Source organism: Sceloporus undulatus, chromosome 3 (genome assembly GCF_019175285.1).
Source record: "Sceloporus undulatus isolate JIND9_A2432 ecotype Alabama chromosome 3, SceUnd_v1.1, whole genome shotgun sequence".
NCBI lineage: Eukaryota > Metazoa > Chordata > Lepidosauria > Squamata > Phrynosomatidae > Sceloporus > Sceloporus undulatus.
In genome coordinates, this window is record NC_056524.1 from 60,442,407 (window position 1) to 60,467,635 (window position 25,229).

At 38.1% G+C, this 25,229-nt stretch overlaps 1 protein-coding gene across 1 annotated transcript in view; it reads left to right on the forward strand.

Moving 5' to 3' along the window:
* The window catches only part of NCAM2 (neural cell adhesion molecule 2), a 290,517-nt gene that overhangs the window by 258,927 nt on the left and 6,361 nt on the right, over positions 1-25,229 (forward strand). The window contains exons 16-17 of the mRNA XM_042459409.1: positions 21,653-21,857; positions 23,948-24,067. Coding sequence (XP_042315343.1) covers positions 21,653-21,857; positions 23,948-24,067 — 325 coding nt within the window. The remainder of the gene's footprint in view (positions 1-21,652; positions 21,858-23,947; positions 24,068-25,229) is intronic.

The following is a 25,229-nucleotide window of genomic DNA, read 5'->3' on the forward strand; positions in this document are numbered from 1 at the left end:
ATTGCAGCTGTAAATGTGTATGCCAGTATAGTAATATGATCAAATAAATCATAGCTTGACCTTGATTAACTAATTTTGGTTGGAATAAATTACAGTTCCCCAAGGACAGATGTATTCTGGAACTATGGCTTATTCTAAAGTGAAAGAATAAGGCTATATTGTACTTGCACTTATGCAGAGGAAGAGGAGAAGAAAATAGTAGTGCAAACCCATGGCTTGCTGTGACTCATTCCCAATAAACTTTTGTGTAGGTGAAATTGAAAAGAGGCTACTGTCTGAAAATGTTGGGGTGGGAGATAGTGGGAGAAGTACCAGACAGACTAAGTATTTTCTCCCAAACTCAATTGAAGAAGAATAATTATCCAAGTGTAGAAAAATATAATATTGGAATAGATTATAATGCTTTGTGTAACTCTTTATTCATCCCATTCTTGTTTCATGGGCATTCTGTCTCAGTGGCTTTTGTTATATACTGATGTTTATTGTCATGTGTCATATATTTTCCTGGAAAAAAAGTGTGCTGCACATTGTAAATGTAATGTCCCCACAAATTCTTCCGAAGTGTAATGTCAAAAACATATGTAACCTTATGCATGTCTTTCATTGCTTGTTTAGTGTTCCTTTTATTTTATGTAACCTTGGCTCCATTTTTGTAATAAATAAAAGTGATGTAACATTCCTTCAGCTGGTTTTTTTATTATTGACCAGATTATTTATATATATTGTTCTCTACTTTCTCACATCGAAGAACAGAATTCTTAACAGAATAAAAATGTGAAGGATAATATTGTTTTTTCAGAAAGACAATTTTGAAGAAATAGTAATTATCCCTTGATAGTTATATCTTTAGGTACCATGTCTGAACCCTCTCAAATCTGATGCCACTCTTTTTACAGTAACAAAAAATAGTCCTCAAATAAATTCATAACCACACTGACTGTGTCTAACAATCTGAATGAATAACCAAGGAAAGGTGCCATTTTTTTACCTCTCTCACATACCTTTGTTACACCTTCCTTCTGTTCAGAAAATGAACAGATTTGCTAATTTTGGTAAATTCTTCATCGGTTTATCAAATCCTTGATGTAAATTCCTCCCCATCAGCACCAGTTTAATTTACTTGCTACAGCTATTCTCAGTATAGAGAAGACTATGGATGTATCCACAATGTAGAAATAATCCAGTTTAAACCAAAAGAGGAGAGAATAACAAAACAAAATATCCAGACACTATGTATCACTAAGTACAATGTACTGCAAACAAAGTATATTATAAAGACTTGCCATATTAAATTATATTTGCATTATATTTGCACCAGTACCTACATGGCATAAACTGACAATAAGTGCCTGTCACTGGTTCCACTACTTGTTGTTTCTCCTTGCCTATGGCAGTAGCTCCTAGCAGCAGATAAATTAATTATCTTCGTATACAAAACGTTCACATTACAAATACACACACACACATACAAAATCTCTTCATAGACAGAACAGTTTCAACATTGAGAGTCTGGAATTCACAGTGATAGAATTCAAAGGTATAGCCATGTTAATATGTAGAATCAGTATGTAGAGAGATCTTGTAGTCCCTTTGAGACTAACTGAAAGAAAGAAGTTGGGGCTTAAGCCAATGAAAGCTCATGCTGCCAACATCTTTCCTTCAGTTAATCTGAAAGGTCCTACAGGATCTCTACATACTGAAATTTACAATGGCAGTGCAGGAAAAATTGAAATTCCCTTTAATATACCCATGTACATGTGCACAAACGGGCTTACATGTAGGAAGCACCATTGCAAGTCCAGCTATCACTCAAATGTCTTTCTTCAGCAAGGTGAGGGGTCACCAAGAAGTGAACAGAAGCATCCCTGTATTCCTATTATGGCACCCACCAGTTTGCTCAGCAGATCCTGTTCCCTTTTTTATGTCAGTGCCACCATCTGGCCACTCACAAAAAGAGTTGTGGATATTACTGTTATCCTTCACATTCTTAAGATACTTTAAGACAGCAGTGTATATACTGAATAAACTGTAGGTCACAAGACTGATTCATGCCTTCTTATTCATCACTTAATGGCACTACATTAGATGATGTGAATGAATAATTCAAGATCCAATAATGAAAGAAGAAATGTGATGTTGCTTCATCCATCACCATCATCACTACCCCACCACTTCCACTACCACCACCACCACCATCATCATCAGCATCAATTTTTATCCTTCTACTATCTTTTCACTAAAAATTGTTCTCAAGTTCTAACATCATTAAAACTAAAGTAAACAGCTAAATTAAATATAATAAAATCAAAACTAAAAAAAAACTCACTAAAGATATACAATTTGAACAAGTGGGCATCATATCTTTGTAAAATTATTAGAGCAGTGATCAGAGGTACCATTATTCCATGGTTCCTCTGAGTAATAAATTCTCCCAGCTCCAATGATTAAGCTAGGGCAATGTTGTAATGTCCATTACATTTGAAAAAAAAATACCCAGAGGATATTTCTGCTGTTGCATGAATTTCTGATATGTGAAAAGGGGGGCCATGGTGAAAGAACATCCATTGTATGGGCAGATAACTATCTAATAGGGTTTATATGTGCTGTGACATCCAAGCTCTGCAGTGGTGGGGATCCCTGTGAAAATGTTTCACTCTCAAAGGAAAATGGGTCAAAAATGGCCCTGAATGTTCTGGAAAATTTGGCAGCTGCTTGAACTGGGAACCCTGTTGACAAACAGACTATTCTGTGCAGTGGGGAGATAACCCAGGTGATAAGCACAATTGTTCACAAGCATTTTTTTATTTGAATTGAGATCATGGTCTCTTTTATTTTCCAAGGAAATTCAGGGGAAAAAAACCTTGGAAAAATAACTGGTGTTTTACCTCCATAGAAATTTTTACAATTTTGGAGGGCAGGGTAATATGAAGATAATAGGCTCTGGTGATGGGGAGCACTTGGGGAAAGGGAAGGGGGGAATAATTACTGGGGAAAACAACTACAACAACTGTAGAGAAAGACTTGAGATGGAACCCAGATTAGAACCCATAATCATGAGGGGAGCAAAGCAGAAATTCTTTGCTCTCTGTTGCATTAACACAGTCCCACCCGTAATGCTGTTTCATGTAGCTTTACACCCTAGAGTACTGAGGAGCTTTCAAAAGCCCACTGCAATGGATTTGCAAAATATTTTTTCATAGAAAATATTCCAGATTTTCTGAAATATTTGGACACTGCATTTAGAGTCCATATTTAAGTAGATCCTGGGGATTTATACACTTGTCTGGTTTTGATGGATGGCTTTCTATTTGTTCAGTTTTATAATGTGGAAAAGATATTTGGAGACATGAGCACAACCATTTCTTTAAACTCACGTATATCTCGTGGAATAGAGCTATCAGAGAAAGTTTGGACAGTTGAATGGCAGGGTTTGTAAATGCTGTGAAAAAATGACTCTCCCAACTCCTCTAAAGGAAGAATGTACAGTGGTACCTCGGGATACGAAATACCCAGGTTACGAATTTTTCAGGATACGAAAAAATCCCATAGGGATTTATTGTTTCGGGTTACGAAAGTTTTTTCGGGTTACGAAAAAACTCCGGCGCTATTTTAAATGGAGCCGCGGCTTTTTTCCCCATTAGCGCCTATGGGTTTTCGGCTTACGAAGGCTTTTCGGGTTACGAAAGCGGCCGCGGAACGAATTATTTTCGTAACCCGAGGCACCACTGTATAAGGCTGTTCTTGAAGAGATATTTACTGGAGCCACTATCCTAAATATAGAGCCAGATTCTAGTCTTCTTTGGTAAGTAGGGCCTTAGAGAGAATGATGGTAGCATAACTCCTGGCTTTCTTTGATTTACTGATTGTATGGATTCATTCCAATGTGGGTTCAGGCCTTGGGACAGAAATAGCCTTGGTGCCTTGCTGGATGTTATATACCAAAAACTCTATATGAACATACCTGTTGATTCTGCTGGATTTCACTGTAGCATTTGATTCCATTGACCATGACATTCTCCTGAATAATTTGGCTGATGTGGAAAATGAAGATAACTGTTTTGCAATGTTTTAGATCCAGAAGATGGCACCTAGGGGCTGTTATTCAGTCACATGGCCTTTACCATCTCAGGTTCTACCCATCCACAATACATGGCATGTAATGTATGACCAAGATTAAAGACCATATAGTGTTTTGTAAGACTGTGACATGCACGAATCATTGCAGAATTAGTTGTATATGCAGTAGGAGCTATGGGTAAGGATGCCTATGTTTGGTTGAACTACCTAGTATAATATCCTAAAGGAAGCTAGGAAGCTGTGTTGGTAATTTACAAATCATTCTCTTCTCTTAGTAGGCTTCAGTACACCTTCTCATTCATAAGCTAGGGACCCATCTCACATTATAATGGAATTAGGAAATGAACATAGTATTCACACCCAAATATAAGATTCCTGAACTCTAAAGTCAAAGATATTTATACTTAGGGACAAAATTAGTGTGAGAAACAGATTCACTAACTTTATTTTCATTTTGACAGTTTTAAAAGTTAAAAAAAAAGAATCTTGCTTGGATGTCAAGAAAAGCAATCTCTAATAAACATGGGCTCCACCCTGATTCCACATCTGGCAATATAGTTAGATTTCAAAACTTCTCCTTAGAAATCTTGCATTTCATGGGTCCCCCAATTAAATAAATTGGAGCATGTAAGATGTTTTTCTGTGTTCCAGTCCCATTTGATGAAACATAATTTGAAAATAGTTTCATAGCAATCTACGGAATTGCTTTCCAGTTGGCACATGATTATTATGGAGGATTACGTTAATACTGTTTTTTTAAATAAACAATAACACAAAATACACCCTTGTAGATGATAAATAGCCTATACAGTTTACTCAACCTTTTCAAATATTTTTCCTAGGATAAATTCCTTGTCTCTCCTCATCTCCAAATCACCAATTGATGTGGGGGTCATCACAGGACAGCAGCAGTGTGGTACCAATGAGTCAGATGTCAGAAAAGTAGACATTGTCTAATATTATTATAAATCATTATTTTATTCTATAAATTCTAATGCCAGCTTTCATGCAGAAAAAAAGGAAAAAGATAAGAATAGCATACATGCCACTCTGCAAACCCTTTTTGTTTTCTGAATAAGGTTAAGAGAGATTGACCCAAGGTCATACAGAAAACATCATGGCTGATTGCATGTTTGAACCCTCTTGTTCTTTTCTAACAACCTAAGCACTACTGTACTGTTCTGACTTTCTTAAAATATGTTGCATTTTCACTAATTACACTTTAATCAACACTATCATTAATTGCAGTGCTTTGTAGCTTTCTTTCATCTTGGTTTTAAAATGTTATAGTGTTGTTTAATGAGTAAACTGTATAAAGTTCGTGTTTTAATTCTCAGTATAGTTAGACTAATATGTAAATGTGCATACTCTTTGAAGGTATGCTTCTCGAGTACATGTAAAGTGAAGTTAATACTTAAAATTCTCAAAGGGACTGCTAGCTTATTAGTGCAAGGTTTAAAGCCACATTGCTATAGTTCTTTGATACTGCACAGATATCAACTTTCTACAAAATAGGAAGCCATTGATTCAAACTTGCCTATCCAATGAAGGATCATGGTAGATGTGGGGATGTAAATGTATTTTCTTCAATTTGATTGTCTCAGTAAAAGGGGCCTTTTCATGCTTTTTCTGTCACATTGTGAGAATAAATATCTCTCTCCTCAAAATATCATACATTTCTGAGGATTACAGGACATTTTTTAAAAGTAGCCTGCACACAAGGCAATGTGAACATTTAAAAATGCAAACAGATAAAATGTGCACAAATGAAAAAATATACTAAATCAGCCAAGATGCATAAATTGGGTAAAATACCTAAAGAAAATTGAATAGGAAAGTACATGCTGAACATGAACAGGAAGAAAATATAGGTGGGATTCAGTGAAATGCAAGAAAAGCGGGACTGAAATCTTCAGATACAACAAAAATAAGATAAAAAATGTACATTGCTAATTATACAGACCCTTTAGAACCTCATTAAACTTCTCTGTGTCCTAATGGTCACATTATAGTGATTGATAATACACATTTGTTTAGCATTGAGATTGGTCACGTTACTACAAGAACTCAACTCTGGGGATCGAGAAAATATCTAGAATCTTAAGAAAGTGCCACAGTTGTCAATAACACAAGATTTTCATAGGGGAGTGATTGTTTACAAAATGGCTGCCATGATGGATCTTGGCCAGTAATAAAACACTAATTTCTCCTTACCAGTCAATGACTTAGGAATTCACATCATTTTCTCAGCAGCCAGGGACAATTCTAAGCAAAACTGTGTTCTTCTGCTTCTCACTACTACCTAAGATTGTTTCTGGGTCAACCGTAGGCCCAGAGATATTTTGTACTAAACATGACTGTGTACCCCTCAAGATTTTGGGGAATTAAATTAGCTCAATGCAGCTATGTCTACTGGCTGGGTTATGTGGTACTGGGACCAAATCCCTATGTAAATCAAGTCCAGAAACACAAAGAATTCCAGAGGTAGGGTCTTAAACAAATAATAAGTTTTATTTTTCCAAAGGGAAATGAATCATATAAAAACACACAACCATGAACACTCACAAGGACTAAGAAATTCAAAGGTGTTATGGTGGAACAGAGGAGGCCGAACTAAGAGAGATTCTTCACCTGAATGGATTGTTGCTTCTCTTGTTACGGACTGGAGATAAAAAGGGAACTCATTCACTCCCAAAGCAAATGGGGGTTGGTGAGTGAAAGAGGAGCTAGCCAAGTAAAATGGTAGCATGCATGCCTATCACTGTACTAAGCCAAATAAATGAAGGGGGGGGGGTACCAATATTTACACTGAATTTCAACTCTGAGGCAAAATTCAAGATATTGAAAAAGGCCAAATGGTGGTGCTTTCTTTGAAATGGATTTGGATCATTTGAAGTTGTTTTTTCAACACTGTGGTATGAATGTGAGTGATGGGAGTGCATTTTTGAGGCAAGAGGGATTAGCATCCAGGACTACTGGAGTAATTGAATCCAGGGCATCAGCCCATTGTTGGCATTTCTCACCTCCTCTAGAGTGTCTGGGAAAACAGAGTCCAAGTGACTCCTAGTGCTAGCCTACATGTGATGAAAAAATCCTAGTAAGGATGTCCAAAGCAGGGTAATAGGAGGACCATTTAGCCTGATAAATTCTGATATCAAAAGAGAAAGGGTACCAATGCCAGTAACAACTGTTGGCTAGAGGCGAGTACTGCACTTTTAAATGATCCCTCCCTCCCTCCCTCCCTTTGGATTTTATACATATTCTGTTGTATTGAAATGATCAAACACAATCATCATAAAGGGCCAAACAGACAGGCCAAAATAAAGCTGCTTCGGGTCACTTTGGGGGTATGTTGTTTAAATGACACACGCATATTAAGAGGCCAGAAGCTGCACCAAAGCTGTGTTCCAGTCCTTAGGACTGGAGCGTGGCTTTGGCGTGACTTCCGGCCTCTTAGGATGCATGCAGCATACCTCCAAAATGACCTAAAGTAGCTTTATTTTGGCCTGTCTGTTTGGGCCCTATGTCCTTTTTAAAAAACTCTCATAACCTTCCAAGCTATGCTTACCTTGTTTCTACAGTGTTCTCTTACTGAGCTGCCTTAAGGGCCTTTTGGAAAGCTGAAAGAAAAAAAATATAAATGTAACAATAAGTTAAGAACATGAACAAGAAGCAAAAGCAACGTCTTGTGGGTCTTGGGTTATGCTAGAGGGCATCCAGCACTGCAGTGTCAGCTTGTTTATTTGCCTTATGATGCTTTATACTGTGTCCCTTTTCTTTGTACTTACTTCACAAACCTCATGAGAGAAAACACTATTCAGATACCATTAGCTCACTTTCCTCTGTGCCTGCTTGTTTCTTCTAGCTATTCCCTTCCTGGAGCATTTGCCTTTACATAAAAAGATGGGTTCTTAAAGTAAAAATATGAAATACTAAAGCCAAAAAGATTTGAATTTCTTGGATTTTGCACTGGATCTGAACAAGAATGAAATTATTCAAAGAGGGGACTGCCCGACTCAGTGGACCAGACTGGTTCCTGGGCCAGGTGGAATCGTGCCTTGGCGACAACTGCCCAGCACATCGCAGCCCCAGCATGCCCAGCGTGGGGCTGCTGGGGTCATGATTGGCTGGCATAGACAAGCAGTGGAGGCACATCCTACCCAGAACCAGGATTGCATGACCTAGGGAGCACCAGGGGAGGAAATAGCCCCTGATTGGATGGCACCGATAGTGGTGTCACCCGGGATTGGTGGAGGACTGGGTAGGCAGTACCTCAGCTCCATCCTGGTCCCTCATTGGCTTGTGGGCCTATAAAAGGCCACATGGCACAGTGTTCTGTGCCATTCTCAGCTTGGCTCTCCCCACTCACCCTCCCTCTGTTGAGATCAAGGGATGCTATCACAACTTTTAAGCCATAGCACAGGGCTTGGATCTGGTGGGCATGGTTTCCAGGGCTGCATAGCACTGGATCGGGAGTTCAACTGGGACACAGGTTGCTGAGAGTGTTGTGATGTTGCAATTTCAGGGGCAACATTGAGTCAGCATCCCCCAGTGACAAGGGGCAGAGATACGATCAAGTGATCAACCGGTCACAAAGGGCATTGGACATTTAGCCCCTTTTGCCATCCTGAAGCTTGGCTGTGACCAAGCAAATGGGGTTCATCAATCAATGAGGGATTGATGGATGACAGATCCAGACCTTATGCATTGGAGAAAACCCTACGACATTGGTGTTATATAATAAAGTTGTGAACTTTTTCCTTCCAATTGATGGTGTGAATATGATCATTCCAACTGCAGCTCCCCTCAGCAGCAATAGACATTTGCTTAATTATTTAGCTATTTAAAACATTTTTCTATCACTTCCCAACACAGCGGGAGTTTCAAGGTAAAGAATTTAAAACATTAAATACATGGATAAAGATATTTAAAATGGATCAAAACACCTTTTAAATGTAGTTTTAAAACCACACACAGTTAAAACAGATATGGCAACAATCTCTGGTTTTAAGGAATGAAAGCCTCACAATCTTAGCTGCCTGCTGTAAACAAACAAACAAACAAAAAAGGAACGGAGTCAGCACAACTTCTCATGTGAGGGATTTTCATAGTATCAGAAAGGTTCTGGAGAGAAACTCCTGTCATATGTACCCACCTCTCTAGCCTCCCAGGTGGCAGGAGTTACAAAATGTTGTCCAGGAAGAATCTTAAATTTCAAGCAGATTTATGGTTTTTCGTTTGTTTGTTCTTTTGCCCTTTCAAGTCACTTCTGACTCATGGTAACTCTAATATGAACCTTTCATGGTGTTTTCTTGTCTAGATTTGTTCAGAGAAGGTTTGTCACAGCCTACCTCTGAGACTTGCCCAAGGTCACCCATCCGTTTCCATGGCTGAGTGGGAATTTCATAGCACTAGATTCAAATCCTGATCTCCAGAGTCATAGTTCAACACATAAACACTACACTATACTGAATCTTTATAAAGTTATATTCCTTTTTGTAACACTCACAGCCAAACCCTGGCTTTGAAGGTATGAGGAAGACAAAATGACTATTCAGTCCTGGTCTCGAGAAAGGCTGTTTTACTTAAGCAAGCAAAATGAAGCAACAACAGTACATACGTACACATAACTAGATGAAAGTAAAATAAAAGAAGAACAAAATAAGCACGCACACTCTAGCTTCAAACAATTTAACATGGCAAAAGGAAAGAAATCAGACACACAGTGTCTTTGCCTGGCTGCATACCACTGCAATTTAAATAAAACACACACACATTGGCCATGCAGGGCTACAAGCTTGTCTGCAAGGCAATCTTTTGTTGTCTACTATTTTATATACCCGTGTCTCTTCTACAGACTTTTAGAGAAACATCATTTCATCTATCCTACCAAGTTTGGAGCCAAGGAAAAGGGGGAACAATTATTGAGGCCAATTATTGAGTTGTCTTCCAGTTACCATGTGCTGGGGAATATCTTATCTGTTGTCATGGATGCAACCCTTCTACTCCCGTGTATCAGCCAGCTGTGAGAAGAGAACTGGCCTTGACTCATTCTTTCCTTTTAATAAACAAGTCCTATCATGCAGCTAAAGCCATAAATCCCAGGCCTAACACCTTTGTTTTTGTTGTTTACCTTCAAGTTGTGTCTGACTTATGGCGAGATTTCTTGGTGAAATTTGTTCAGAGGAAGCTTGCCATTTCCCACCCCTGACTGAGAGAATGTTACTTGCCCAAGGGTACCCAGTGGGCTTCGGGGATAAACTGGGAATCAAACTCTGGTCTCCAGGGTCATAGGTCAACAGTCAAACCAGTACGCCACTCTGGCTCCTGATTATGTTTATTCATAATGTAGCAACATTCTGTCACAAATCACTCTTAGTTTTCATGATTCCCCCCGCCCTGATTTTCATTAAAGTACAGTCTATCTTCTGTATATGTGGACTTGCCATCCACAGATTTGAGCTTACACGGATGAAAGGTCAAGGCGAGAGTGGCACTGGCAGAGAAGGAGGAGGAGGAGGAGGGAGAAGGTGAATGAGGGAGAGCAGAGAAGAGGAGGAGGAGGAGGAAGAAGAAGAAGAAAAGGTGGATGAGCGGCAGCATGGCAACAGAGAGGGGTAAGAAGAGGAGGAGAAAGTGGAAAATGTGAGCAAGAGGAGGGGGAGAAGGAGGAGGAGGCCTGTGGAGGAGGCAAAGGAAGAGGAAGAGGAAAGCGAAGGAGGTGAGGCAAGAGCAGGAAGACGAGGAGGAAGGCGGAGAAGGTGAGGGAGGTGAAGGAGGAGGAGGAGAAAGAGCAGCGGTGCTGGGGGAAGAACAACCAAACACAACTTTGTACAACTTTGATTCCACTGCTGTCACCATTATATGTCAGTTGTGTAGTGGTGACTTTTTAGCTTTTCGTGAGCAATGTAACTTACACATTTACATGTCCCTAAGTGATTTCTGTGCAAAGGTCTAAATTATTTCTGTGTTCGCAAGCCTGATAGGGGCAAGGCTTGTGGTGTCACCACTATCCTCTCCTTAGTTCTAGCACTATGAATATTCAGGCAAATGTTGAACTGGACTGTAACTTAGGCGGGGTACAGACCGCCGCTTTGCGGCGGTCTGCCGCTGCCAGTAGGTCCGCGGGGGAGCCGGAGCCTTCAGACGGCCCGACTCCCGCGCGGACCGAAAAAAGAAGCTCCAAAATGGAGCTTCTTTCAAGTCGCGTTTGCGACGTAGCGAGGCGCCAGGGGCGCGCTCGCTACGTCACAAGCGGCGCGACACGTCTGGACGCTGTGCGTCCAGTACACAAAGATGGCGCCGGCCATGTAGAAGGGCCGGCGTCCACTTGTTGGACGGAGTCCGTACTAGGCACAGGGGCGTCTATAAGAGACGCCCCTTTTTTAAAATGGGACGTCCTCCGGACGTCCCAAACGGCTGTATAGAAAGCCCCATAAGCTATTTCTCAAAGCCAGTTTAATAACTGATGAGGTATACTCATCTTTTCATTTATATGTGTAATTAATCATATCACACTTGTCTATCTTGACCATGGAATTTTAATTACTAATTTTGCTAAAGGAATAGACCTAATAATTATTCTATTAAACCAATCAAATAATTCATTCTTTTAAAAAAATAATCAATTCATTTTTTAAAGTACATAAATGAATGTCTAATTTTCAGCAGGCATCAAGATATTTGTATGATATAGCGTTCACTGGTCTTTTCTGGCATTGTCTGTCCAGTTGAGTAATAGAAATATTCTGTGTGTCAGACTTAAATGTATAGGAATGTGGATAAGTGGCATCGTGCCTCTCTATGCCGCTGTTGTTGTTTTCAGATTATCTACAAGGCTAATCCTGTGAATCAAGTCTGTTCAGAATAACTCCTTACCGTTTTAATCCCAGTGGAAAGTGAATGAGCAGCACTGCCAAACAAAAATAGCTGTATTTATATATCTACTACATATTTCTTCCAGTAAACACAGGGATTTTCATGGCATCTTTTGAGATATGCAAGACCTGGAGTGAAATGAAAGACATTATAGTGAAATTACATAAACTTTGAAATATTCATGATTTTTGCAAACCATCCTTGGCAAAACCTAGAAGAAATTGGTGAATATAAAAGAAATAAAATTTAGCTAGCTTTTTGCTCTTCCACAAGCTCATAACTGTCCATTATCTTCCACAGATCATAACAAGTCTACACTATAACATACATGCAAACATGAATCTCTGTCATAATATGCATTAAAAGTTTCTGCCAGGTGAGCTATTGGAAGCAAGGAAATAATAGAGTAGAATGTACACTTTCCCCATCACTTCACTCCATTCTGGTACTGGTCTAGCATTAATAGAATTTAGCCTTTTGATTATACGGTTAAATGCATGAATAAACATATCCTCTGGAATATCTATGACAAAGGAAAAAGCCTTGATCTCACTTTGGTTCTATCACCTCAACACAAACCTTTGAAATATGCTTCTAAATAATCATCCATTGGAATGTATCAATGTATTATAACAAATAAATAAACAGGGCAAGAAAAATGGAAATCCATATTATGGCATATCAAGACCATTTTTTATACTAAGACCATTAGCAAATACTGGGAGCATAGCGTGAATAACAGTGTTTAAGAATTTATCATCTGTAAGCTGTGAAGCAAGAAATGAAATGTACATGCAGTGTATTTCTTATAGAGGGTTCATATCATCCTGTTTATGCTTACACTTAAAAGTGGTGCTTTGCATGTATAAATGTACCAAGCACTACCAAGTTTCAAAAAAGAGAGTTTCAAACTGTTGAACAGCCCTTACTGTCAGGAAGTTCCTCCTAATGTTGAGGTGGAATCTCTTCCTGCAGCTTGCATCCATTGTTCTGGGTCCTGTTCTCTGGAGCAGCAGAAAACAAGCTTGCTCCCCCCTCAATATGACATACCTTCAAATATTTAAACAGGGCTATCATATCATCTTTTAACCTTCTCTTCTCCAGGCTAAACATCCCCAACTCCCTAAGTCGTTTCTCAAAGGACATGGTTTCCAGACCCTTCACCATTTAAGTCGCCCTCCTTTGGACACGCTCCAGTTTCTCAACATCCTTTTTGAATTGTGGTGCCCAGAACTGGACACAATATTCCAGGTGGGGCCTGACCAGAGCAGAATAGAGTGGCACTATTATTTCCCTTGATCTAGACACTATACTTTTATTGATGCAGCCTAAAATTGCATTGGCCTTTTTTGCTGCCACATCACACTGCTCACTCATGTTCAACTTGTGGTCTACTTGGACTCCTAGATCCCTTTCACACATAGTTTCATTCAGTCAGGTGTCCCCCATCCTGTATCTGTGCATTTGATTTTTCTGCCCTAAGTGCAGTACCTTACATTTCTCCATATTGAATTTCATTTTGTTAGCTTTGGCCCAGCTTTCTAGTCTATTCAGGTCACTTTGAATTTTGATCCTGTCCTCTGGGGTATTTGCTACCACTCCTGGTTCGGTGTCATCTGAAAATTTGATAAGTATGCCCCCAATTCTGTCATCCAAGGCATTGATAAAGATGTTGAATAGCACTGAGCCCATGACAGAGCCCTGTGGGACCCCACTGGTCACTTCTCTCCAGGATGAAAAGGAGCCATTGTTGAGCACCCTTTGCCTTCGGTCAGTCAACCAATTACAAATCCATGAAACAGTTGCCTTGTCTAGCCCACATTTTACAAGCTTGTTTGTAAGAATATCGTGGGGAACATTTTGAAAAGCCTTACTGAAATCAAGATATACTATATTCACAGCATTCCCTTTATCTACCAAGCTGGTAATTTTTTCAAAAAAGGAGATCACATTTGTCTGACAGGACTTGTTTCTTTGAAACCCATGTTGACTTTTTGTGATTATGGAATTGCCTTCTAGATGGTCACAGATTCTCTGTTTCATGATCTGCTGCAGAATCTTTCCTGGTGTTGATGTCAGACTAACTGGATGATAATTTTTGGGTTCCTCCTTTTTTGCCTTTTTGAAGATGGGGACAACGTTTGCCCTCCTCCAGTCTGCTGGGAATTCTCCTGTCCTTCAGGAGTTCTCAAAGATTATTGCCAGTGATACCGATATTACATTTGCCAGTTCTTTTAATACCCTTGGATATAGTTCATCTAGTCTTGGAGACTTATATTCATTTAGAATAACGAGGTATTCCTGTAGTATCTCTTTACTTATTCTGTGCAGAAATTCCCCTGTTCTGTCCTTTGCTCCATTATTGTCAGGTTGAGCACCCTTTGCCTTTTCTGAAAAGACTTAGGCAAAGAAGTTGTTGAGTAATTTTGCCTATTTTCTGTCCCCTGTTAGCATTTTGCCACCTTCTCCACACAGTGGCCCTACTTTAGAATGATATGAATGATCCATAGTAATCCTTGGGCCCATGTACCTTTTACTTCCCCTTTGTTTCCCACACCTGGACTGGAAGCATAACTCAGAGGTTTTTAAGTCAATTTGCTTAAGTGTGCTGTGCTCTTTCATCAAAACTAACAACTTAGAGCTAACTATGAATTCTTAAATTAATGGGATAATCATGTGGTTCTCCAGCCAGCAAATCTAATAGTGATGAATTCTTGGAGTTGCCATCTAATAGCATCTTGAAGGTTGACATGGTGGTTAAAAGCCTGTACTGCAGCCACCCACTTGCAAATCACAAGCTTGTGAGTTCAATACCAGACAGGGGCTCAGACTCCACTCAGCCCTCCATCCTTTCATACGTCAGTAAAATGAGTACCCAGTTGGTTGGAGCAGTTAGCTTACATGTTGTAAACTACTTAGGGAGTGCTTAAGTGCACTGACAAGCAGTAAAGAAATGTACTTGCTATCACTGTTGCTATATTTCTACTTTTGCTTTAAATCAAACTAAATTTTTTGTTGAAGGGGGAAATCTCAAGTGTCCAAAACTTGCTATGGCTCATTTTATTTTCTTCATGCCACATTAAAACTGTGGTTAAGCATGACATTCTTTTCTTTCAAGGAAGCTTAAGCCAAACAAATAATGCAACACAGATTCTCCAGTGGATGCTACAAGTAATATGTAAAACAGTACAAATTTGTTGCCACAATAGTTTCCATTAAAAAAATATAAACGTCTGTGTTGTGCTGACTGAGTTTAATTTTTTGGCATTGCCTTTGTTAATTAGCCAAACACTTACAATCTGTAATAGTGTTCAGTTTCCCTAATGAAAAATAATATTGCCTAAAATATCACTTTGTGTTGTATGCAAAATTACAGCAACAATTCAAGCCTAGGTAAGTTTACCCAATTATTTGAAGTGAAACATGAATGTCACAGGTAGTCATTCCAATTATATAGCTAACTTGACAGTGTCATTAATCAAAATATATGAGTGTTATTTTGGACTTCCTAAATTTACACATGCTAGTATCATAGAGCCAAAAATTATATAGAATATTGTATTTTTTCTAAGGTGCTTACTTGATAGTTAATTGTGTTGTTTAAGTACAACAAAACAAATAAATCCTGAGTTCACTTGCCCGTTCTAAACCGTCTTGTGATTCTTATAACTATTTTTTTAAAAATTAGTTTTATTGAACATTTTAAAACACAACATAATATCTTAATACATAACATACAATATCTAAATTTACAATCACAAGCTTTGCACAAACAAACTTTCAAACATACATACCTATGTATATAATATTTCACCACCTTTAATTATCACTTTAATATGCTTAGTACTGATGGCCTTCCAGCTGTTCTTCCTTCGTATCTTTCTACTTGACACCATCCTTTCTCCTTTCTATCCTTCTTACACCTTCCTGTCCTTAACCTTCTTTCTCTCACTTCTTCTCCCCTTTCCTTCTCATTCTTTATGTCTTATCTAACTTCATTCTCTCCTCATCTACTTCAGTTGTTATAATTACTATTCTGGTCTCTATTAAGCTTGTTTTTTATAATTTCTTATCCTATTTATCTAGTTAATTTGCTATCTCTACATTTTCATCTCTTTTCCTTATTTCTTGTTCTTCCATAATCCTGTGATTCATCCTTAATGTGTATTCAAAAAAGGAAAAAATCCTGATTATTCTTGCTTATCATAAAGAAAGATGCATATTTTTCTATTGGTAGCAGATCCTGAAATTCAGTCTTTGGCCTGGTACAGACTGGCACTATGCACCGGCCTGGGGTTGGAAATAGGGCTCAGGAGAGCAGAGCATACACATGCTCCCGAGCACTACTGTGTGTCATGGGGTGCCATCTTGGCATGCCACCATTTATACGGTGCATGCAATGATGATGTGCCTCGTGCACTGCATCCAAATGGCACGGCACATGAAGGACATCACAGCACTGCTCCAGGGCACTTATGGCACCATGGCAGCAACAGAGAAAGGAGCCATATTTCGCAGCTCCTTTTTCCGGGTTCATCATTGCCACGCCATTTGATTGGTGCGGCCATGATCCAGGAAAGGAAGGGGTGGCCTCTGTCTGTCCCTTTCTCCTCATCTGTACCACTCCTTAGTTTCTGTCTCCATTATATATTATTATTTCTATGTTGTTGGTCATTGTTTTCATATAACAATCCCCCCCTCCCCCGTATAATCAACATACTTTTAATTTGTACCTACTTACAGAGCTTCATCCTCTCTGTCTAGTGTGTTTATTTCCTTTTGTTTCTCATTTTCTTAAGGAACCAAAGATATGCTACTCTGTATTTATATTTTAATTATTTTTCCATGTTTATGTACCAAATGCCATTCATTTTTTACATTGTCTAGTTGTTTCCTCCTTAATATTTGCATTAATTTGTCTATCTCCATTGCATCATATAATTTTAACAACCATTCTTCTTTTTGGGAGGTATATTCAGATTTCCATTTTTGTGCTAAAGCTATCCATGCCATATAAAAAGTATTTTTCCAAATTTGTTTTCCAATTCTTTCTCACCCATATTTAACAGATAGAGTTTTGGTTTCATTTGCAAGTTAATCTTTATTTTGTTTATTGTATTATTCACCATTATCCAATACTTCTTTACTTTTTTACAGGACCACCAACAGTGGTAAAACATAACCATTTCTTCTTTGCACTTCCAGCACACATTACTATTGATTTTATATATTTTTGAGATTTTTGATGGGGTCAGATACCACCGTAAATACATTTTATAATAGTTTTCCCTTAGGCTTTGCAACATTGTGTATTTTGTTACCTTTTTCCATATATTTTCCCATTTACTTAATTCCAATGGATATCCTATATTTTTGTCCATTGTATAATCTCTTCCTTTACTACTCCATCTTCCATTTCCATTTTCAATAAACTTTTATAAAATTTCGCTATTAGTTTTTTTTATTTGACTCTCCATTTAAGATTTTACTTATTTCAGATTCTTCAATGTCAAATCCTGATATTTTGTTATGATTCTTACAACTATTGATGGGAACCAGGAGTAACTAAACAGCACATTTCCTGAATCAGAGAAATTTCTTCTGAGATTTGCTCCTTATTCTTAAATTCTGAAGCATTTCTTCTAGACATCAGTTCCTTCATCAAATTTTCCACAAATTTGCCTCTGAAATTCACTTTGCATATTATTATGTATAAAAAAGTAAGGAGACTCTAGTATTGTAATGACAATTCATAAGGATCCCTTTCTCAGTGACTGCTCCCACTCTGTGGAACTCCTTTCCACAGGAGGCTGGACTGGCCTCCTCCCTGCTGGCCTTTGGCCGGCAGGTAAAAAATTCTTATGCAGACAGGCTTCTTAAAATCATGTAAGCCTGGTTTATTGGATGCCAGAGTTGTTTTAGATTATGTTTTTAACTTTTATATGTTTTAAATTTTAACCTTGTAGTGTTTTAATGAGGTTAACTGCTTTTAAAAATTCTGTTCTGATGTGTTTCTATATTGTAAGCCACCTTGGGTCCCTTTGTGGAAGAAAGGTGGCATAGAAATAAAATAAAATAAATATAAGATGTACATATCACCAAGCATTAGCTATCAAATTAATATCAAAGATGTGTCTTTTTATGTCTTCCATTGAAATGTGTATGATAACATCATGCTGCCATAGAGGGCAGACAGATACCTATTGGAAGCTAAAAACAAGACAAATGTGCACTTTTTCCCTTTTTGATCCTCAGCAACTAATTTTCAAAGCTGTATTGCTTTTGCTACAGGAAGTAGTCTAGCTATTACAGCTAGTAGCATTAATAGTCTTGACCATTGTGAATATAGCTAATCTCTGTTTACAACATTGATGGCCATCATTCATTCTCACAATCATGAAGCCTATATAAAAGATGAAAGAAAGGAGAAAGGAACAAAGACTTTTGTAGATCCTTTACTACTTATAGGGATGTAATTCTTCACTGATTTTCTTTTCAAAGGTAGCAATGCATAATTTCAGCAATTTTCTTTCCACTGGAGTGTCATGAAGCCAGTTTTTTGCCACCCAAAAAAAAGGAGCCAGACTTTGTTGAACCTTTTGGGGGGTGGGGCAGCTTCAAGATGGATTGGGGCTGTGGTTTGTGATTGCTGTGGCCCCAGTCTGCCTTTGGAAGGGCCGGCTTCAAGCCCACCCCTTCTGGCCCTCTATTTTGCCCCATAAAATAAATAAAGCCCAAACTGTTATGATGCTGGAAAAAATGAGGAAAAAAGAGCACACATCTTTAATGGAAAAGCTGGGTTTAGAACTGAGAGGTAACTTTAAATTATTTTAAAATAAAGATATTAACATAGGGAATGAAAGTAGACAAGGCTTCCAAAAATGGAGCAAACTGAGACTGTCATTACTGAGAAGAATTTCAGTTATAAAATGACTATTTTGCAGAAAAAAAGCTCCCCCCAAAAAACAATACCTATTTTGATTAATGACACACGATTCAAACAATGGCAAAAATATATATTTTACTATTCATTTGATAAGGTAAAAAACCTAGAGTCAGGTTTAAAACCTTACAAGATGAAAAACTAACAAGAGGTCTTGGTCATCTGGATCTGAAGGTGTACTTTTCTGCCTGTTGTTTAGTTAGGTTAAAAGATTAGATATCTTTGGGAGAAAAAGAAATTATTACATTTGGAAGGTAATGATTTGATATTTGCATGGCATAATGTTTATGGTATGATAAAATTAAGGTGAATGTTGATTTAAATAATTATTTTGTGAGAAGGTCATTGTTTAGAATATAGAGTAAATCTAAAAAAAGAATATGTTAAGAAAATGCTTTTATAGGTCTCAGCCTATAATAAAAGATAAATGAATCATATGTGGAGATCTTCTGAAGTTGGAAGAAAGTCAGTATAGAATGAGATAAGAAAATATACAATTTAAATAAATTATGGAAACTAGTAATTGAATATATGATTTTAAAAAGTTGAAGGAAGTTGGTCATTTTTGGTTTTGAAGACTAGAAGATTCAAATATTATGTCGAAGTTTTAATCTACAAATATCATGGAGAAGAAATTATACGGATTCAAATATTATGTAGAAGTAGTTAGCATAATAAATAGGTATAAGAAATTATTTTGCTGTAGAGGAAGTAGAAATATTTGACTGTTATAACCATTAGTTTGCAAGTTGAAGTTATATATATTCCTGTGTCAATATTTGAGATTTGTAGTAAGTTGTAGTTTTATACGGTTAGTAGTGTAGTTAGCTGTAGTTAGGTTAATTTTGTCAGGTGTTCTCAATTTTTTCTTGTATGTTGTTTTATATCGTGAAATGTATGTATTAACAAAAATATTTTTTTAAGAAATAATAATTGTATTTTGATAGCAGTTACCAAAAATCATGTAATTTCAGGCAAGCTGATCACAACAGTATGTATATGGACAGATACATATATAAATTATCATTTTAAAAAGATGCCTGAAAAATACATATGTTGAATTGTTTTCTTCCTGCAAAAAGTACTTTGAACTGAATCCAGCTGGTAGTCCCAACTAGACTACGCCCAATAAATTAATAAGAAATTGGTAAATTTCTTGTAATGTTAGATCCATTTATTTAGTGAATTGATGACCAACCCATGAAAAACTTGGGATAAAATGTGGACAACTTTATTTAAACGGTAACCTATTTAAACTTATTTCTTGAGAAATGCAAAAAAAGGGGGGAGCAATCTAATGTAGAACCAGCTGAGGCAGTTGGTCTCTTCTAGATCATCTCCAAAGTAAGGCCCTTGGGTGAAACACCTGAGCTACCAAAAGAATCCAAACTTGGGATGCTTTCCAGCTAGCCAACTACTGAAATACAAACCAGAGGATCCAAGCCCCAAGCTGGATGCCTTCTGATGAGGGCAAAATCCCTTGGTTAGCCCTAAGGACAGTCTCTTTTTCACTCACTAGTATCCTGACATATAGGAACAGTTCCAGAGGCATATCATTCACCAAAAGGGTGCTGCACTGCAGTCCTCCCCTTGTTAAGGAAAAAGCAACATGGGATATACAGTCAAAGAAATAAAACATATATGTGAGAGTCACTATGACTAAGCAAAAGCAATTAAGAAGCCACACAGATGTAAAAGCTAATGTAATTAGCAAGTCCTAAATGCCAAGGACAGAAATGCAGAGTGGATAATTGAAAACACCTGAGAATTGTTAAGTGGACAAGGTGAAATGATGAAATCATTAATTATGGGCTGAACTATGAAAACCAATCAAAATGGATGTACACGCCCACTGGGTGGAAACTGGCTAAGTGGGTGGTGTTTTACTATGACTATAATAATTACTTTGATTCCCAATGTATTTTGTGAGTAGTATTGGAGATTGTAGAGATTGTGAGGGCATATAGAGTTGTTGTATATAGTAGAATAAAGTAGATCTTTTATATAAGACTACTGAGTTGTCTGGTGTCTTGAGTGAAGATACAAGAGCCAGCAGGATCCTGGAGAAGTGTGAAGACTTCTGTGGAGCAAGAGTGAGAAGGCTTGAAGAGTTTGTCAGGGTCTTCAGCCTATTCTCTGAAACTCTGCTGCTTTAGAGCAAAGCTTTAACCACTGGCCAAAACTGGTCAGCGCCGGTGCATAACAAGGTGGTGAGTTAGAGCCAGAGGTGAAGAGCTACAACTCCCATCATCCCTGACACCCCTTCCCCACATTACCACACTATTTAAGACATGACACTGCTCTAGGCCAATTTCCATGTCCCTAAAACACAGTGTAGGCTATGGGAGAAGGGACCCATGGAAAGGGGAGAAAATTCCTATCTGGTCCCAAAGCAACTACTGAGTTTACACTGTGTTAGAGGCAAAAAGGTGGGCTGAAATTTTTCAGAGGCAGGAGCCTGGGTGGGACAGCAGGACCTTATATACCATTAGCTTCATCCCCAGCATTCTTTGTTTGGTTGCAAAGCACTAGAACAACCATTTGATGTGAACTTTCTTCTTTAGATGTTATCTGATTTCTGTCCCTCCCTCCATGAAAGCAGTATGGGGAAATATGGATACTTAGCACTTATAGCTGGATTTAAGCTTTTAAGATCTGATTGTTATGATATGTCATCAATATATGTAAACATTTTATATTTGGGAGCTCTTCCAAGTAGATTAACCTGTTTGCCTCTCTATTTTTGTTTTCAAGACACACTTTTCAATGGTCTTGGACTTGGTGCAGTCATTGGATTGGCTGTAGCTGCTCTTCTATTAATCCTTGTTGTGATTGATGTGAGCTGCTTCTTTGTACGGCAATGTGGATTGCTAATGTGCATCACCAGAAGGATCTGTGGAAAGAAGAGTGGCTCCAGTGGAAAGAGTAAAGAGTTGGAAGAAGGAAAGGCTGCGTATCTGTGAGTATTACTCACAAGATCTGGAGAAAATTGACACAGATAATGTAAAATACAGGTCTCTCACAAACTACTACTGAATAAAACAAAAGAGGGGCTTCAGCAGCATGCAGTAATTGCTACTGAAAGGGAACTTCTTTACATCATCCATCTATGCCATTATTACTTGTCACTCTTCTCATCCAGTGATAGACTTGAGACTTGGAGAAGCTTCAAAAAGGTGGCATTGTCACAAACTGCATTTTAAACCACAAATGCATTTGTATGTTATATGAAGTGCTAACAATTTCTGTATGTCCTAATCCCAAAATAGTGTATAACTACAGGCTGTATAGATACCTGATTCCTCTTACATGCTTTACATGTAGAGAGGTGGAGACCTCACTGTGAGAAGGTAGCTCAATTATACTGCTCAATTATACAATTCCTAGATCCAAACCCCCACTGTTCTGACTTGATATAAAACATCCATCTTAAGGCAAGTACTTGTTGAAGATGTAGAAGATGCTTCCTCATCTTTTTCCTTCAAACTATAATTTATTTAAAAATTAACCATTTCCCTTTTTTGATGTTGCTATAAAGAGAACAGAAGAGGCCCTTCCAACCCAATGTATTAATGAAAGCGTCTCAGGCCCAATACAGACTGGCGCAAAGCGCCGTGTAGGTGCCAGCTCTAGGCAGCTTCTTTTTAGGGTGCATATCAGTGCCACAAAGTGTGGTTCACACGGTGCTGACGAGGGGCAAAAATGGCTGCCATAGAGCCACCCGTCCGTATCTTCCCTCAGTTTCATCCTAACATTTAGCTATAGTTCAGCTGATATTCTCAAAATGTTGAAGATCCTTAAAAAGCATATATTATCTTTCCTGATTTATGTTTTAAATACATATTAAAACTAAGGCCCAAAACAGACAGGCCCAATAGAGTGGCTTCCAGTTGCTTTAGGGGCATGGTGTGCAGATGTCACATATTGCCAGCATAGCTGGAAGCCGCTCCGAGGCCACCTAAAGTGACTCAAAGCCACTGGCAAATGGAGCACTAAAAATATGCTCTTTTCTGGCAGCTCCTTTGAAAGTGGGTCCTGGGATGATCAGGGGCTGAAAATGGATGGTAACTGAATAAATCATTCCATTTTCCAACATAATTGAGACAAGGCAAAAATAAAGTTGAAATAGTGAAATATTTTGTTACTAGATAAATGCATAGATAGATGTAATCATATTAAATCATAGATAGAAAAATCATATTCTCCTCTTCTGAGCCTGCTGGGCTTTAAGGTCTTTTTGTAGAAGGACTTGTTTCCGTGTTTGCCATTTTTGGAGGTACATTTTAGGGATGTGAGTGAAGGCATACTTGTTACCATTCCCAGGCCCTGGATTTATTTACCAAGGATTACAGTGGTCCCTTGGTATCTGCTGGAGTTTGATTCCAGGCCCCCTATGGATGCCAAAATCTGTGGATGTTGAAGTCCCAATAAATACAATGGCACAATAAAATGGTGCCCTTTTATAAAGTGGCACCACCAAGGTTTGCTTTTTTGAAATTAATATTTATTTTAAAAAGTAAATCTTCTAGCTATGGATGGTTGAATCACTGGATAAGGAAACTGTGGATATAAAAGGCTGCCTGTATTAGGTTGCCACACTCATTGCCACCAGCAAGCAAATGCCTTTTTACTTAGGCAGACCTTTGACATCTAGCTGAGCTTCTATGGAAGGAAATTGTGTTTATTTTTTTATTAAACTGTATTACATGATTTTTCACCTATTGTTTGTTTGTTTGCTTGTTTTGTATCCTTTTTTCTGATATGGAACCCAAACAATTAGGTTTTTAATTGTATTTTGAAAAATTGATTTTGATTTTCGTTAGCTACCAGGAACTGCCATGAGAGACATTGTGTGCCAAAAGCCAGGAATGATTGATTAATTGTCCCAGTGACATGTTTGGATCAAATCGAAAGAGATACTAGCAGCACCTAAAGACTAATATGGATTTATTGCATAGTCTTTTGAGGAATGGAACCACTAGAACAACTAAATATCTGTATTTTTTAATCACATGTAAGGGACACTAAAAATCTATTAATATTCTTTAGGAAAGATGGATCAAAAGAACCAATAGTTGAAATGAGAACAGAGGATGAAAGAATTACCAACCATGAAGATGGAAGCCCAGTAAATGAGCCAAATGAAACAACCCCTTTAACAGAACCAGAGTACGTAAGATGACATTTTAAATAATTCACAGATATTGATGCTTATTGATAATAAATAATCTGGGGTGGGAGATTCTGGAGCTGTGGAGACCACCCCTAAGGGGTGGCCTGAAGATGCCTCTTTTAGTGCCAGATTGGGCTGTAGCAACTGCACACCATGGCCCCAATCTCACCTTTCTGCAGTGCAAAAAGGAGCTGCAAAAAGTGGTTTCTTTTTGCACCATGTAAAGTGTGCCATAGCTGCCGGTGCCATGGCTTTTTGGTGCTCCTTTGGCACTGCATCATTTAGACACAGTGCCAGAGGAGCGCCATGTCACCACCTCCCATGTGGTGCAGCACATGGCAGCACACCAGCCTGGGGGTGGAGTTGGGGTATGCGTGGTGTGGACGCCATGCCCTGACTCCACCCCAGGTTGGCCCTAATGGCTGGTCTGTAAACCCTCAAAGATATAATCATTGAGATAAGCAACGGTAACCCATATCAACAATATCCTAATTCTAAGAAAATAATATATAATCAAATATATTGTTTTCTTTATGACTATACATAAGCGATGGATTACAGACATGGAAAATAATGGTAAAAATCAAGTAGATAATAGATACATTTCTTGAGAAACCAGAGAAAATATAACACCATATTGATATTCCTTCATTCCAAAATATGATGTTTATTTTTTCTAGCACTTTCATGCTCATAGAGATATTTCCAATAGTCTAAGTAAATTATCTCTTTGAAACTAGTGAAGTGTAATTTAAGCAGAACAGACTACCCAGCATTATGGATCAATACATCTCACCTTTCACCACCAAAACTGTTTTAAGCCCTTCCCCCAAAAGGTGAATTTACTGGCTGATGGAGGGTGTAGAAGTGGCAATGATGTTCCTATAAGTTTTGCACATATCTTCACATTATTAATGTATCTGTGGAAAATAGGGAAAAAGCTTTAGAAATTAAAGCTATTTAATTTCCCCCCCTAAAGTGGATCTGATGAATGAGGGACCTTATGTTTTTCAAATATTTATTTCTCAATTGTATAGAGTCCCTGTGCATGTACAATTTCTAAAATTCAAAAATCCAGATGTAAATCTGAATGGAGGGCACAACCATGAAACTACCTTTCTGTAGTGGTTGGATTGTGCAGTCCTGTGAGGCAAGAGG